The 16,108-nt window shown below is 47.5% G+C and overlaps 1 protein-coding gene across 3 annotated transcripts in view; it reads right to left on the minus strand.

Annotated features, from left to right (window-relative positions):
- The window catches only part of MAD1L1 (mitotic arrest deficient 1 like 1), a 1,517,492-nt gene that overhangs the window by 239,734 nt on the left and 1,261,650 nt on the right, over nucleotides 1–16,108 (minus strand). The window contains exon 18 of one of the 3 annotated variants that reach the window (XM_063934608.1): nucleotides 12,516–12,787. The exons of the other annotated variants lie outside the window; for them this stretch is intronic. Coding sequence (XP_063790678.1) covers nucleotides 12,548–12,787 — 240 coding nt within the window. The 3' untranslated portion in view covers nucleotides 12,516–12,547. Of the gene's footprint in view, nucleotides 1–12,515; nucleotides 12,788–16,108 lie in introns of those variants that run through there. 3 annotated transcript variants of the gene reach the window in all.

The following is a 16,108-nucleotide window of genomic DNA, read 5'->3' on the forward strand; positions in this document are numbered from 1 at the left end:
ATTTTTGTAACGTGCTGACATTATCACGTAATTCCATAAACAAAGCCATCCATTCCGGTGTCGACTCCCTAGGGGGTGACATCACCATTACCGGCAATTGCTCCGCCTCCACACCAACATCGTCCTCATACATGTCGACACACTAGTACCGACACCCAGCAGACACACAGGGAATGCTCTTATCGAAGACAGGACCCCACTAGCCCCTTGGGGAGACAGAGGGAGAGTTTGCCAGCACACACCCAAGCGCTATAAATATATAGGAACAACCCTACAGAAGTGTTGTTTCCTTTATAGCAGCTTAATATATCAATATCGCCAAAAAAGTGCCCCCCTCTCTGTTTTTTTACCCTGTTTCTGTAGTGCAGTGCAGGGGAGAGTCCTGGGAGCCTTCCTCGCAGCGGAGCTGTGCAGGAAAATGGCGCTGTGTGCTGAGGAGATAGGCCCCGCCCCCTATTTCGGCGGGCTCTTCTCCCGGTGTTTGTGAGACCTGGCAGGGGTTAAATACATCCATATAGCCCCAGGGGCTATATGTGATGTATTTTTAGCCAGAACAAGGTATTATCATTGCTGCCCAGGGCGCCCCCCCCCCAGCGCCCTGCACCCTCAGTGACCGCTGGTGTGAAGTGTGCTGACAACAATGGCGCACAGCTGCAGTGCTGTGCGCTACCTCATGAAGACTGAAAAGTCTTCTGCCGCCGGTTTCTGGACCTCTTCACTTTTCGGCATCTGCAAGGGGGTCGGCGGCGCGGCTCCGGGACCGGACTCCATGGCTGGGCCTGTGTTCGATCCCTCTGGAGCTAATGGTGTCCAGTAGCCTAAGAAGCCAATCCATCCTGCACGCAGGTGAGTTCACTTCTTCTCCCCTAAGTCCCTCGTTGCAGTGAGCCTGTTGCCAGCAGGACTCACTGAAAATAAAAAACCTAATAACTTTTTCTAAGCAGCTCTTTAGGAGAGCCACCTAGATTGCACCCTGCTCGGACGGGCACAAAAACCTAACTGAGGCTTGGAGGAGGGTCATAGGGGGAGGAGCCAGTGCACACCACCTAGTCCTAAAGCTTTTATTTTTGTGCCCTGTCTCCTGCGGAGCCGCTAATCCCCATGGTCCTGACGGAGTCCCAGCATCCACTAGGACGTCAGAGAAATGGGTGTGTATTTCAATCAGCACGGGGAGGAGTCTAATTGGCGGTATGCTAGGCCAAAACCGGTCATATGGGCGAAACAAGGGTTGGCCTAAAGTGCTAGGATTATTCATTTGGGAGTGTTTGTGCTTTAATCGAGCTTCGTACAATGCAGACACTGATTGGTGTAAATGAACACTATAAACAACCTGCAGACAGATCAAAAGTAAAGAGGAAATTAAATCACTACCTGGGAATGCTGCAGCATGGTGGCTGGTCCTCTGTTAACCCTTTGCGTAACAGAATAGCACACAACAATCTCTCATGGCAACAAAAGGGTTATACTGTCAGCTGTAACCCATTAATGGTGTTCTACTGTAAAAACACCAGAATAAACGTCTCCCAGAAACATATCATATTTATCCGTGAGAGCGCAAACCTTCCGCCCCCACATTCTGAGCAGACTTTACTATTCAGCTGTCGTCGGTGGGAAAAACAAAGATGCTACATGTGGCTGTGGCATATTAGATTGGAAATGACAGCTGGTTACATGTGCTGTACCTTACACTGCTTAAAGCAGTCCTCCCTAATTTCCCGCTCTTCCTTTCACATCACTGGGTAGAACACACTGTTGACTTTTAACATTTATAAAAAAACAAAAGCAAGGTTTGATGATGAAAATCCACAGTCTGCGGCCTGCTGGAAAGGAGGATAGGGGAATAAGCTTAATACACATTATTTTCTGTTGACGCTGAAGCTACAATGCTATACGTGTTCTTTATCCAGTACGGCCCATGTGAAATCTACAGGGCAGCAATTTGTATTAGGGCAAAGCTGGGTACACACTGGAGTGATATATTGGCCCGATATGCAGAATCGGAACGATATATCGGGCATACCGCTCAGTGTGTATGCCCAATATGCGAGTTCCCGCGATCGCTAGCGATGTCGTCAGGTTTAATGTGCATAATGTACACACACACTGGGCTGACGAGCATTTGTTCATACAGTATTATTAACCTTAATAATACCCCTTTCACATTACACTAAAAACCCGGTATCGACACGGCATATTGCCGTGTCGAAACGGGTCCGTGTGCGATGTGAAAAGTCCTTTGGTAAATTAGCGGGTCGTCTGACCCGGTAATTCAACCCGGTAAAAAAGAAGGGTTATTACCGGGTTTATTACCGGGTCAGGCGCAGTGTGAATGGGAGCCGTTCCGATGCGACACGGCTCCCATTCACAGCATAGGCAGAGGCGGCGCAGGAGATGAGCTCATCTCCCGGCGCCGCCTCCACCCCCGCCCCTGCTGCTTCCTCCGCTGCTATGGCAACCGACCCGGTATATTGCCGGGTCGGAAAGCCAGCAACGGAGCGCGAATGCCGGATCCCACCCGGTAAGTACACGTTTCTCTTACCGGGTAGGATCCGGCATTTGCGATGTGAAAGCAGCATAACATTCATTTCCAGTCACTTTTGACAACTCACAATATTGTTTTCACCAATATCAGCAAAAAGGCTGGCTGAACTGCGGTATACAGTGTGGGTCATATAGAGTGTGGGTTGGATACAGAACGGTATACAGGACAGGTGGGATACAGTGTGGGTTGGATACAGAAGGGAATACAGTGTGGGCTGGATACAGTGCGGGTCAAAAACAGTGCGGGATACACTGCTGGTCAGATACAGTGTGGAATACACTGAGGGGCAGATACAGTGCAGAATACACTGCAGGTCAGATACATTGCTGGATATAGTGTGGGACGGATACATAAATAGTGCGCTGTGACAGTGGATGCCGGTGTTGTTCTCAGTGCAGGAGTGTCAGCAGTGCAGAGGTGCTAGTAGAGTCCTCAGTGTGGGGTTGCTGGTAATGTCAGTGCTGCTGAGGTACTGGCGGTGTCTGCAGTGATGGTGGTGTCCTCAATGCAGAGTTGCTGGTAGTGTCGGCAGTGTCTGTACTGCTAGGGTGTGTCGGCAGTGCGGGGGTGCCAGTTGTGACGGTAGAGCGGGGGTGCCTGTTGTGTTGGCAGTGTGGGAGTGCTGGCAGAGCGCAGGTGCTGGCAGTGTCCTCAGTGCGGGAGTGCCGGCGGTGTCCTCACTGTAGGGGTGTTGACTGTGCAGGAGTGCCAGCGGTATCCTCAGTAAGGGGATGCCAGCATTGTGAAGGTGTCAGGCAGCGGGGTTGGCAGTGCATGCGGAGGTGTCATTAGCGTGGTGTGGGCCACCATCCTGCTCCATTGAAGTCTATGGGGATATGCTGATTGGCTAAGAGCCATGACAGTCGTCTATCTCAGCCGTCTATCAGCCCATTGAATGGGACTTTAGAAACTGGCGTCCTAGCCGAAACCGCGAGATCTGACTGCGGGATCTCCTGGTTTCACCTCAGGTTGTGATCTAAGGCAGCCGGAGAAGATCCAAGCCCCGGCTCGACTAACTCGGATCATGGAAGTTCGGAGCGGTTCGGATTTCTTAAAATCCGAACTGCTCATCGCTAAGTGGAACCACAGGCCCCAGCAAGCTTGCTCCAGCATGCTGGCACTTGGAGAATCACAAGTGGCACAATGCTTGAGCATTAAAGACCTGCTAGCACCTGTAAACCGACTGTAGAAAACAATTATAATAATGACCGTAAATGCACACCGATTGTTTTAACCCTTTATTAAAAAAATTAAAACCCTTTTTTTAGACTAGAATACACAAAGCCTACATAGATCATACTGATCGCACTGACACATACAGATCTGTGCAGTGCTTTGAATTGTTCTGACTGTCAGCCGATTCATACTTCTATTTGGTTGTGGAGTCTATTGTAAATGGAACAATATGACTGAAATAGAATGAAGTTGCTCACATCACAAATCCTCGGATCAATAAGGCAAAAATGCTCTTTTCCGTAATTTTGAGTTTAAAACGTTCCGGCGATGTCTAATGATTTAGTTTAAAAGTAAAACACAATTCTTAGTAAATATTCCCCCAGTAGACTAAAAATGTTTTCAACAATTCCCTTGCACTTACATTATGCGGACTATGGGGGTCATTCCGAGTTGATCGCTCGCTAGCTATTTTTTGCAGCGCTGCGATCAGATAGTCGCCGCCTATGGGGGAGTGTATTTTCGCTTTGTAAGTGTGCGATCGCTTGTGCAGCCGAGCGGTACAAAAACAGATTGAGCAGTTTCTGAGCAGGTCTGAACTTAGTCAGCCGCTGCGATCACTTCAGCCTGTCCGGTCCCGGAAATTGACGTCAGACACCCGCCCTACAAACGCTTGGACACGTCTGCGTTTTTCCAACCACTCTCCCATAAACGCCTTCTTCCTGTCAATCTTCTTGCGATCGGCTGTGTGAATGGATTCTTTGTTAAATCCATCGCCCAGCACCGATCCGCTTTGTACCCGTACGACGCGCCTGCACATTGCGGTGCATATGCATGTGCAGTTTTGCCGAGTTTTGACCAGATCGCAGCGCTGCAAAAAGTAGCGTGCTATCAAGTCGGAATGACCCCTATGATAATTCTGCCAGTGCTGTAACTAGATATTTTAGCACTGTGTGCAAGAAACGGCATCGGCGCCCCCCCTTATGTAAAATAGACATGCATCAAAAATATAGGGGCATGGCTTAATGGGGAAGGGGTGTGGCTACAAAATAATGCCAATTCATATTACAGTGCTTTATTCAAATTACGCCACACAGTAGCGCCATTACACCAGGTAGAGACCCTTTTTACACATTACGGCAGACAGTGTCCCCCTTTGACACATTACGGCAGACAGCATCCCCCTTTTACACAATATGACAGACAGCGTCCCCCTTTTACACATTACGGCAGACAGTGTCCCCCTTTTACACATTATGGCAGACAACGTCCCCCTTTTACATATTACGGCAGACAACGTCCCCCTTTTACATATTACGGCAGACAGCGTCCCCCTTTTACACATTACGGCAGACACCTTTTACATATTAAAACAGGCATATGCGTTGTCTGCCACCTAGTTATGGCCCTGGATAAATAGATACAGTATTTTTCGGACCATAAGACGCACCTGACCATAAGACGCACCTAGTTTTAAGAGTAGGAAAACTGGGAAAAAAATATTCTGAACCATTTCTGCTTTATCATCCTTGCGCTGCCTCCCTAGTTTTCACCAACCTCTAAGGGGCCCTACACACTGGCCGACCCGCCGCCGAGCTGCCCGACGGCGGATACGGCCGACGAGCGACCCGGCGGCGGGGGGCAGTGACGGGGGGAGTGAAGTTTCTTCACTCCCCCCGTCACGCGGCTCCATTGAAGTGCAGGCAAAAATGGACGAGATCGTCCATATTGGCCTGCATGCACAGCCGACGGGGGACCAGCGATGAACGAGCGCGGGGCCGCGCATCGTTCATTGCTGGAGCCTCCACACTGAAAGATATGAACGAGTTCTCGTTCATTTATGAACGAGATCGTTCATATCTTTCAAAAAATCGGCCAGTGTGTAGGGCCTATAAGAGATATTTCTGTGTGATTTCTCAGAGTCCTACAAGGATTCTGTACAGTGCAGCCTTCTGTCAGAGACAGCATACACAGACACACACACATCAGAGCCAGCATACACATAGATACACACACACACACACACACTCACACACACACATACTGACAGCACCGGTGGTTCCCCGCATCCAGGCTCTCAGCTGCCCGCGGTATACTCCTGAGGAGGGAGGAGGTGAGGGGGAGCGGGGGAGTCACATGATGCCGGCTCTGCTGCTGAGATGGGCTCTGAGATGCGGGCGCTCAGTGCTACCCGCAAACACGTCTTATTCGCTCCATAAGACGCACATACTTTTCCCCCCACATTTTTGGGGAGGAAAAGTGCGTCTTATGGTCCGAAAAATACGTTACTTACTCTCTCCCAGCTGGCTCAGGCAGTCAGGCTCCTCGGCGCATGCAGTCAGGCAGATTCCGGGCAGGGGAGGAGGAGGGAGGCGGACTCGGGAGCCGCAGCAGCGCACTGTAATTGGTGGCAGCGCCGCTGCAACTGACCCTCTTCTTCCACATAGGCTGGCGGCCGCCGCTGTGAATGCTGGGATGAGGGAAGCGCATCCTAGCATTCACAGCGGTGGCCAGCCTATGTGGAAGGAGAGGGACAGCTGCAGCGGCGCCGCCGCCACCACCAATTACAGTGCGCTGCTGCGGCTCCCCCCCCCCCCCCCCCCCCTCTGAAGCTGCTGCTCCTCTCCTAGCTCAGGCGGCTTGTAATAAGTCAGTTTGACTCATTACAATGCCGATGGAACGGGGATGCGGCCAGTTGCGCCGTCACACACCTGGCACACACGTAGTTATGGCCCTGAATATTGCCATTTGTGCCCTTCCCATGCTTGGAGTGGGATGCAGTTAAAATGCCGGCTGTCAGGATCCCGGCGTTCAGGAGACTGACAGACGGAACTCTGACAGCTGGTGAATTACCGACAGATGAAATCCCGACCGCCATCTGGTATATCCACTCGGTTGGGGGGTCCACTCCATCAACTGAGTGGTAATAGAATCTATGGCAGATGGGACGCCGCTGATGGTATACTGACAGCTGGCATTCTGTCTGCGGGTAAATCATACCGAACCCTGAAGACATTATGGGGGAAAGAAGGAGAGTTCTAATGTAGGCACTAGGCAGGGTACATTTATACAACTGCAGCTCATGCAGACCTGGATAACATGCACTTAAGCCATTTAGGAGGACTCCCTCTTGTACCTGCTATAGGGCAGGTGTAAATACATGTACAGGTTGAGTATCCCATATCCAAATATTCCGAAATACGGAATATTCCGAAATACAGACTTTTTTGAGTGAGACTGAGATAATAAAACCTTTGTTTTTTGATGGCTCAATGTACACAAACTTTATTTAATACTCAAAGTTATTAAAAATATTGTATTAAATAACCTTCAGGCTGTGTGTATAAGGTGTATATGAAACATAAAGGAATTGTGTGAATGTAGACACACTTTATTTAATGCACAAAGTTATAAAAAATCTTGGATAAAATGACCTTCAGGCTGTGTGTATAAGGTGTATATGAAACATAAATGTATTCTGTGCTTAGACTTAGGTCCCATCACCATAATATCTCATTATGGTATGCAATTATTCCAAAATACGGAAAAATCCGATATCCAAAATTCCTCTGGTCCCAAGAATTTTGGATAAGGGATACTCAACCTGTAATATACCATATGCATATTCTGCTGATGTAGAGCCATGTGCATAACCCTATGGGCCTAATTCAGACGTGATTGCTAGGCTGCGTTTTCGCACAGGCTGCGATCAGGTCTGAACTGCACATGCACCGCAATGTGCAGGCGCGACGGTCTGCAGCGACGGGATTGTGTGAGAAAAGCGATCGCCCAGGCGATCACAAGATGACTGACAGGAAGAGGCCGTTTGTGGGTGGCAACTGACCATTTTTAAGGAGTGTCCAGAGAAACGCAGGAGGGACCGGGCGTTTGGAGGGAGCGATTCTGACGTCAACGCCAACCGTGATCATCGCACTGGAAGAGTAAGTCCTGGGCTGTGCAGAGACTCCACAAACTTCTGTTTGTGCAGCTCTCCTGCACATGCGATCGCACCCCTGCACAGCGATTTCCCCCTCCCCCTGTGGGCGGCGACTACCTGGTCACAGGGATGCAAAAAAACGTACCCTAGCGATCAGGTCTGAATTCGGCCCTATGTGCATTAGCGGGAACACACAGTTTCTGGGATCATTTTCTTTTTTTAGGGTCATATATGCGGACTACTCTACTTCTGCCCCATAATAAACTATGGCATTATACAACACTTCAGAAAAGAAGGCTAAAAGCTGGAAATGTGGGTTGGTAAAGTATATGAAATAAGGCTAAGTGCTTATATTTACTCAATGAAATACACAGCCTATTCTGCTGTATGGGATAAAGAGGAAATAACCTTCAGAATACATTTTTCAATTTTACCACTTTGGATGTGTCACTCATAACTCATGTAAACAGCCCATAAAGTCTCTTGATGTGACATGGTGCTATTTCATCACACAACATGTAACAGGTAGAAGTTCCTTCTAGGAATGCTGTATATCATGCAGCCTGTTAAATGCCTCCATATTGGAGAATCAAAGACTGTAAACTTCATCGTTAGGGTCACAAACCCCTATTTCATGAATCACTACAGAGATCTTGTGATACAGCACCTGACTGATAGCAGACTTTAAAATGGAAAGAATGTTGGAGACGGAAAGATAATAAATATCACCACCCATGTGACGTGAAGTTTATCTAGCCTAAAACACCCCCCATCATTTCCTTTCTAAGGGAACTGAAACATTTATCTGAGCTGACTGTATGTCCACACGCCCAGTTATTGCAACCCATCATGACTTGTGTCTACAAACCAAAGGATACTTGCCTACTCTCCTGGATTCTGCGGGAGACGCACGATTTTTAGGGTAGTCCTGCATCCCGGCCATGTCTGTGTGAGGAAATAAAGAGAACCCGGAGGTCCCCGAGAAAGGGGCGGGGCCTAGTGATGCGTTTCTATTCAAATACGTAATTTTGGCCCCTAATGACACAATTAGCCCACCCCCACCCACCTGCAGCTACTCTCCGGGCTTCTCCTGGAGAAGAAGTAGTAAATATGCACCAAAGTGAGTCTCTCGCTGACCTACCCTCTTCACATTCACGTTCTGTTGTTTTATCATTGTATGGTTATCCGATATATATTTATGTTCTTATCAATGTATGGCACTATGGACTCCTTGTGACGCCCTATTAATAATAATAATACTACGAATAATAATAGTAGACAGAAGCCCTACCCATACCTCCCAACTGTTCCGATTTTCGCGGGACAGTCCCTTTTATCTGCCACTGTCCCACGGCTATTCGATGCTATTCGATGTATCTGCAATGTGTTAGGAGTTAAGCGATTGCATCCGCGGCCACTTCCCTCTTCTATCGGGACCCACGCAGAGCTACTGCGCACGTGTAGTCTATGTGTTATGTAGCCCATAAGCTACAGCGGCGTCAGCGGCTGGGGCCAAACCCTGGAATGCTTTATAGCTGCTGTTGGAACCGCAGCAGACATGGCGATTATCTGCTGCGGTCCCTTCATGGTACATTGGGGTGACACTTACTATTTGCGGGTATCTCCTAAAAACACCTGTTTATTTTGCAAATACTGAATGATAAATAGGCACCTCCGTAAATAGACCTACTAGGACTAAAAGGCCATACACACACGGAGCGATATAGCGGAGCAATTTTGACTATATAGTCAAAATCGCTCAGAAAGTTAGTGCATATCGCTCTGTGTGTACACAGCCAGCGCTAACGATGCGCATCCCCGCCAGGTCGCTGTCGCTGCTAAAAATAGACTGTGCAGGCAAGTCAATTTTGGCTAGGTCGCTGGAAAAGAAAAAGCATCCCCTTGCTTAAATGAGTTATCCAAAATCGCCCATAGCCAAAATCGCTGGAAAAGCTAGACAAAATCTCCTACTGCCAGTTCAAGGGGAAACGGAAACGCTCAGTCAAAATCTCTCCGTGTATATACACCTTAAGGGCTAAAACACACGAGCCAGCTTTGGCCGGCCGGGAAAAAGCCGGATGGCTTTTTCCCATGCCGGCATTGTAATGAACAGTGTGCGGTGTAGTGTCCTTACACACTGCACGGCCCCGGCCCAGCTGCCGGGTTGCAGCCGGAACTATCCACTGGAAGATCCGGCTCCGGGCTGTCTTTGCAGCCAGTGAACCGTGTGTATGAAGGGGAGCTTTCACACACAACAGTTTTTTTCCAAGCCGTGTCTAATGCTCCGCTCAAAGCCGTTGTGTGTGAGAGACTTTGCCGGTTTCTCCCGGATGGCAAAAAGCCGGACAAAGTTTGTCCGGCTTTTTGCCATCCGGGAGAATTCGGCGCGTGTGTTACAGCCCTATGGGATAGTGTGATTTGCTGCTAGTAAGTGATTCTGAGATAAACAAACCAGCGTCAGATTCAGAGTTGGTGCAGCACACCACTGAGCTACTTTTACGAGCTCTATAAATTCCCAAATGTCTGTCTCCCTGACCCACAGAACTTACAGTCTATTTTTTAGCGTACAGGAATTACAATGACCTGACAGAGGAACACAGCTACATTTTCATGTTCTGCTTCTTACATCTGTCGAATGGCGTTAAAGAAAATCAGAATGTAATATATAAATCAGGAATACACTCCAAGTAGAATACTGTATATATTATACCGTGCGCATTCTAGTCTATTAATCATAAGAATAGACAGCTGATTCCTCGATTTCCTGAGGGGTGTCAGCCCTGTCACATGTATTTGATACGTCTTCCTTGCTACTTTCATTCCTTAGTAAGAGAACTGATTACTGCCTCTCTCATGTACAGTCACCCATTCCGCCTAAGTCTTTGATGATTTCCTAAATGCACAGAGTGTGGGTAGAGATGGATCGGCTGATTTTTCCAATGAGCTGGTTTAATAGGGGGAGAAAAAGGATTTACAACAAGATGTTAACAAATGAATATGAGAAGAGTAGCAGCGGGATAGTCTTGTCTCATTGCACATGATTGCGCTGATAGCTGGGAAGAGCCATTTATGTGACCCTTGGCTATTAAAGCAGCAATTTCACTCACTTATTTTTTTTATATGTATTGATCTTCTACAATGTTTGGGCTGGGAAGGAGGAGGCGAGGGATAGCTGTGGAGAGGAGGGGATCTTGTGAACATCTCGCCAAGTATCCAGAGTGAGGGCAGCCACTGTGAGCGCTGGAAGAGAACGCAGCTGATCAACACACCAGGAACCTGCGATATAGCTACAGCATGACGTGCCTCACTGAGGTCATTCATTCTTAGTGGATCCATTAGTTGCATTCTAGAAATGGCTGCTGCTCAGCTTAGATGACAGGTGGCAACAGTTAGGGGCCGAATCAAATACATGCATTCCGCTGCTAGAAACCGCCTTGGTGGGATGTCTCGCTCATTCATTTCTGCTAGCGGCACATACAGTAGAGGTGCGATTAAAAATAAGCTACCATGATTGCGGTTATGTGCGCAGAGCACAATATGCAAAGCTCCTCATGTGTGTATTTAAATAGGCCCATTAGCCTCAATAATTCATGACTTGCCCCTGACTTTGTATCACTTTGCAGGCATGCTGCTGGTCAGATAGGGCCCGGTTCTAAAATGGACGCAGTAGCACAGCCTCAGTGCCTTTGTAAGCAGCAGTTGTACTAAAATATGCTAATGCCGCAGCAGGCGTCTTGTGTAAATAGGCGCCTCCTGCTGGCTTCTCTGATAAGCTGCTGCACCAGAAGATGCAGCATCGGATCATCTGCCTGAACATCGGCCATCTGAGTAACACTGAGTGATTGTGCAGCAGAGGCAAGGAAATCTGCATCCGAAGATACAGACCCCGGGGCCTACCAAATGGGGCCAACACGCTGTTTTGTAAAACGCTCGCCCTCACCGCCCCCGGACGCAGCAGGTCAATCATGCTGCAGCCTATGGATACTGCGACCGTTGCTGCCTCCACTGATCTGCGCATGCACTGGTTTACATATACTTCTGAATCAGGCCCATAGTCAGTAGGACTCTCTTAGCAATATCTATGTGCATTAGTTGCACTGAACAGCATCAATTAATCAGCATCTGTCTATTTAGTTAAAGTGTCCACATAGAGAGTCTAATTCATATTTGCACCCAAACCCATTGGTTTGCATACATGTAAAATGTTTGGGGGGTTGTACATGTGCAGAAATGGTCTTGCGATGTCGCTCGCAGCCCCTTGTTAGCAGCAGCATGCTCATTTGGGGGGCGGAGCAGAGGCAGCACCGTTCCTCAAAACGTGGGCATGTCGCACCCATTTTGAAGGTGTGACGGGTCCAGTGTCTGCATCATCAGACGCAGACTTCATGGACCCGGGTGTCTGGATCCTACAGGAACAGATTGCTCGTTGCAGTGGTGCAACTACGTCCAGAGCCCATTCTGCCGTGAGGTGTCCCCGGTGAACCTAGTCTATCTGCTCTGCAAGTACCCACTCAGCTTTTCTGGTCAGGCAATGGGTTGGGACATTCACAGGGGAGAATCCTATTCCACACGAAGGGTGCAAGATGCCAATGCAGCACCCCCCAAACTTGTATCCCATTCTAATGCCAGACTCGCACATTTTTGCTTGCACCCCTTTGGGGCTGTGATCAGAAATCCACGAGTTGGCGGTAAGAGCATCATACAAGCTGTACTTCCTCACACCGATGAATTCATTGCGGCGAATAGGATATCCTGGGAAGTGGGTCTGGGTTCCAAAGCTGAAAGCCGAAACAATATTTCAGCTGTGCATGTACCGTCCCCATGGAGAACGCTCAGAAGCAGAGTATATGTTATGCCATAATTTTCTGGGTCTTTTATTTAATATTTTTCATTAATTAAAAACAACATAAGCAAGATTCACGGGTAAATTCTTCAAACAAGGACATCTGTCTGATTTGGCACTTACCAGACATGTAACCCCATCTGCAACAAGGTCTATGCAGGATAACAGGAGAACGGATAAGAAGAGAAGCGTAACAGAATGAGGGCAGGGAATGGAGGCGGATGAATGCATGCATGCAGGACCTGCAGACACAGGCTGGCAACAGTAGAGATAAATGTAGCTTTATTCCCGCCTTGTGTCGACCAGTGAGGGGAGGAAGGATGATGGAAAATAAAACAAGAAGAAACAATACCAGAGAATGAGTTTTTAGCAATAGGCAGCTCTCGTTATGTGTCTACGGGACATAATTGGTTCTGTCAACATGCAGAGCACTATAAAATACATCTGTACCTATCTGATAGCCAGTTCGTTACATCCCCTTAGCTGGAATTATAGACTTGTGTTACAATAACGTAGAAGAGGCAAACAATGGTGGTCAGGTCTTTACAGCAGGCATCAATTACAGTCTTAAAAGCCCCATTCCTGTGACAAAAGGCCACAGCAGCCACATTACAAAGCAAGGAACTTTGCAAACGGAAACGGCTTTCTGTTTTATCCCTTCCTCGCATGAGGCGGAGGATCTCCAGGTGAGAGTAAGAGCCTTGTGTTCTGGCCAGTTCTGCTTAGTAAGGAACAGGGTGGACTTTAGAGACAAACACCTGCTATTTATACGTCTCCACCGCTCAAAAAGACCATTTACCCGATCGCCATGAATATTCATAACATTTTCTTCATGCAGAATCTCATGACCGATACGTGTGGGGTTATTTGCAATCGGTGCCCCCTTACACACAATGACAATGGAATCTATTTAATTCATGAAACATGAAAACTCAGGAGGAAAAAAAAATATTTTTTTCTGCAAATAAGTATAACTTTATAAAAAAACCTGTAATTCAGCACTACCCAATGTGAAGTGTGCCTGGATCAGATGCTCAACCTGTAGCACTGGTATTTATATATACACTTGCAGTGTAAAAGTGTTATTACTGTATTTTTCATATGGCCTGGAAAATTCATCAGTACAGAACAACCTAATTTTATTAGAGAAACATTATTTAATACATTGACTGTCCTGAATTTCTACCATGTTGGAAGGCTAGAAACCGCACCAGACTCTGGGGGTCATTCCGAGTTGATCGCTAGCTATTTTTTGCAGCACTGCGATCAGATAGTCACCGCCTATGGGGGAGTGTATTTTCACTTTGCAAGTGTGCAAATGCTTGTGCAGCCGAGCGCTACAAAAACAGTTTGTGCAGTTTCTGAGTAGGTCTGAACTTACTCAGCCACTGCGATCACTTCAGCTTGTCCGGTCCCGGAATTGATGTCAGACACCCGCCCTGCAAACGCTTGGACACGTCTGCGTTTTTCTAATCACTCCCTGCAAACGGTCAGTTGACACCCACAAACGCCCTCTTCCTGTCAATCTACTTGCGATCGGCTGTGCGAATGGATTCTTCATTAAATCCATCGCCCGGCACCGATCCGCTTTGTACCCATACGACGCGCCTGTGCATTGTGGTGCATATGCATGCGCAGTTTTGCTGAGTTTTTACCTGATCACAGCGCTGCAAAAAATAGCTAGCGTGCGATCAGGTCGGAATAACCCCCTCTGTGCTGTAGAACTTCTGACGTAGCATGCCACCTGATGTGAGGATGAATAAAAAACATGAGGTATTTTCAAGGGGAGGCAATCACGAGACCGCCTGTCAGGTTCCCGGCGGTCACAATGCAGACGCCGGGAAACTGACAGGCAGTGAAATGCCGCCACCGGAATACAGGCGCCACAGGCTTTTCTCCCTCTATAGGTGTCCATGACACCCATTTAGGGAGAATATAACCTGTAGCGAGCCTGCAAGGGGCTTTTCTAGTGCTTGCCCTGCTGCCGGCATACTGGTGGCCGGGATCCCAGCCACTGGTAATACGTATGTATTCCTATTCAAGAACCCTGGTGGCTGGCACATTCCCCCCAAGAACAACCACCTTACTGCCTGTGGCCACGGACAGTTCTAATACTTTCTTCCCTTCATCTGTGTATGTCTGGCCCTCTTTCTTGCTGATGGAATGCCACCCCACACAACCATGACAGAAGGGTCGGAACTCTGAAATATATATCTTTAAACAGAATATGATATTGGGGGAAGGGGAGCTACAAATTCAGTGTGGGTCTAATCATTTAATATTTGGTGGTACCTAATTTATTTGTTGGGGCTATTTACAGATGGCGCCCTCCTCATCTATCTCTTTAATAGGATTAACTTGTTGCTCTCGCCCCCTCACGGATTTAACCAATTTGTCTGAACCACAGTTTTTGTACATGAATGTAATAGGACAGTGACCACCTAGAAAGAGTGCTCCAACGAAAGAACTCTGTAAGTAAATGACTTATTAGTCTGGGGTACTCGTGGTCTTTTGCATATCAATACAACCAGATCCAATTTGCTCTCAATATAGATGTCAGTTACTGTACTACATTTATTCAGAATATAATGTTTTAAAGTATTCTAGGATTTGCATTTTCTAGCAAATGATAATGAGAGGCGCTGCAGCATCTGAGGTTAAGCAGTGTATTTGATTGGCAAATACAGCCCCAGTTACACCAAGTTGTAAAGTGAACATGTACAATAAGTTACACATTCTGATACACACACCATATTAACTGATCTTGTCATAATAAACTGTTCCACAGAAAATGGCTGACAGCAGACATTTCAAATGTATCCTAATAATGAGCGAATACTGAAGACAGACTTTCCCAAATGTGACTGTATGATCAGATGTTAGTTTAACAAACCAGACACGGACTGAAAAAATAAAATAAAAAATCTGTTTTTATTACTCTGCAAAGTATTGGCTGGCTGGACACTGAGGTGGTTTGATTACTGTTAAAAGGCGGATTGCCAAAAGACCGCCGACGGGTCGTCTGATGATGAATGCTTTGCTGCCTCATCTTTTATTTTCTGGCTAAATTCCTGGGAAGAAGAATCAAAAGCAACACACTGCAGCATTTCACAGGGGGAGAGGAGGGGGGGGGGGGGGGTAAAGAAAAAGATACAGGTTTGTACAGTATCTCACAATTACACCAGTCTTAAAATAAGAATTTACTCACCGGTAATTCTATTTCTCGTAGTCCGTAGTGGATGCTGGGAACTCCGTAAGGACCATGGGGAATAGACGGGCTCCGCAGGAGACTGGGCACTCTAAAGAAAAGATTAGGTACTATCTAGTGTGCACTGGCTCCTCCCTCTATGCCCCTCCTCCAGACCTCAGTTAGGGAAACTGTGCCCGGAAGAGCTGACATTACAAGGAAAGGAAATTTTGAATCCAGGGTAAGACCCATACCAGCCACACCAATCACACTGTACAACTTGTGATAACCTTACCCAGTTAACAGTATGAACAACAACTGAGCCTCACTCAACGGATGGCTCATAACAATAACCCTTAGTTAAGCAATAACTATATACACTTATTGCAGAAAATCCGCACTTGGGACGGGCGCCCAGCATCCACT

This window comes from Pseudophryne corroboree, chromosome 7 (genome assembly GCF_028390025.1).
Source record: "Pseudophryne corroboree isolate aPseCor3 chromosome 7, aPseCor3.hap2, whole genome shotgun sequence".
In the NCBI taxonomy this organism is placed as follows: Eukaryota; Metazoa; Chordata; class Amphibia; order Anura; family Myobatrachidae; genus Pseudophryne; species Pseudophryne corroboree.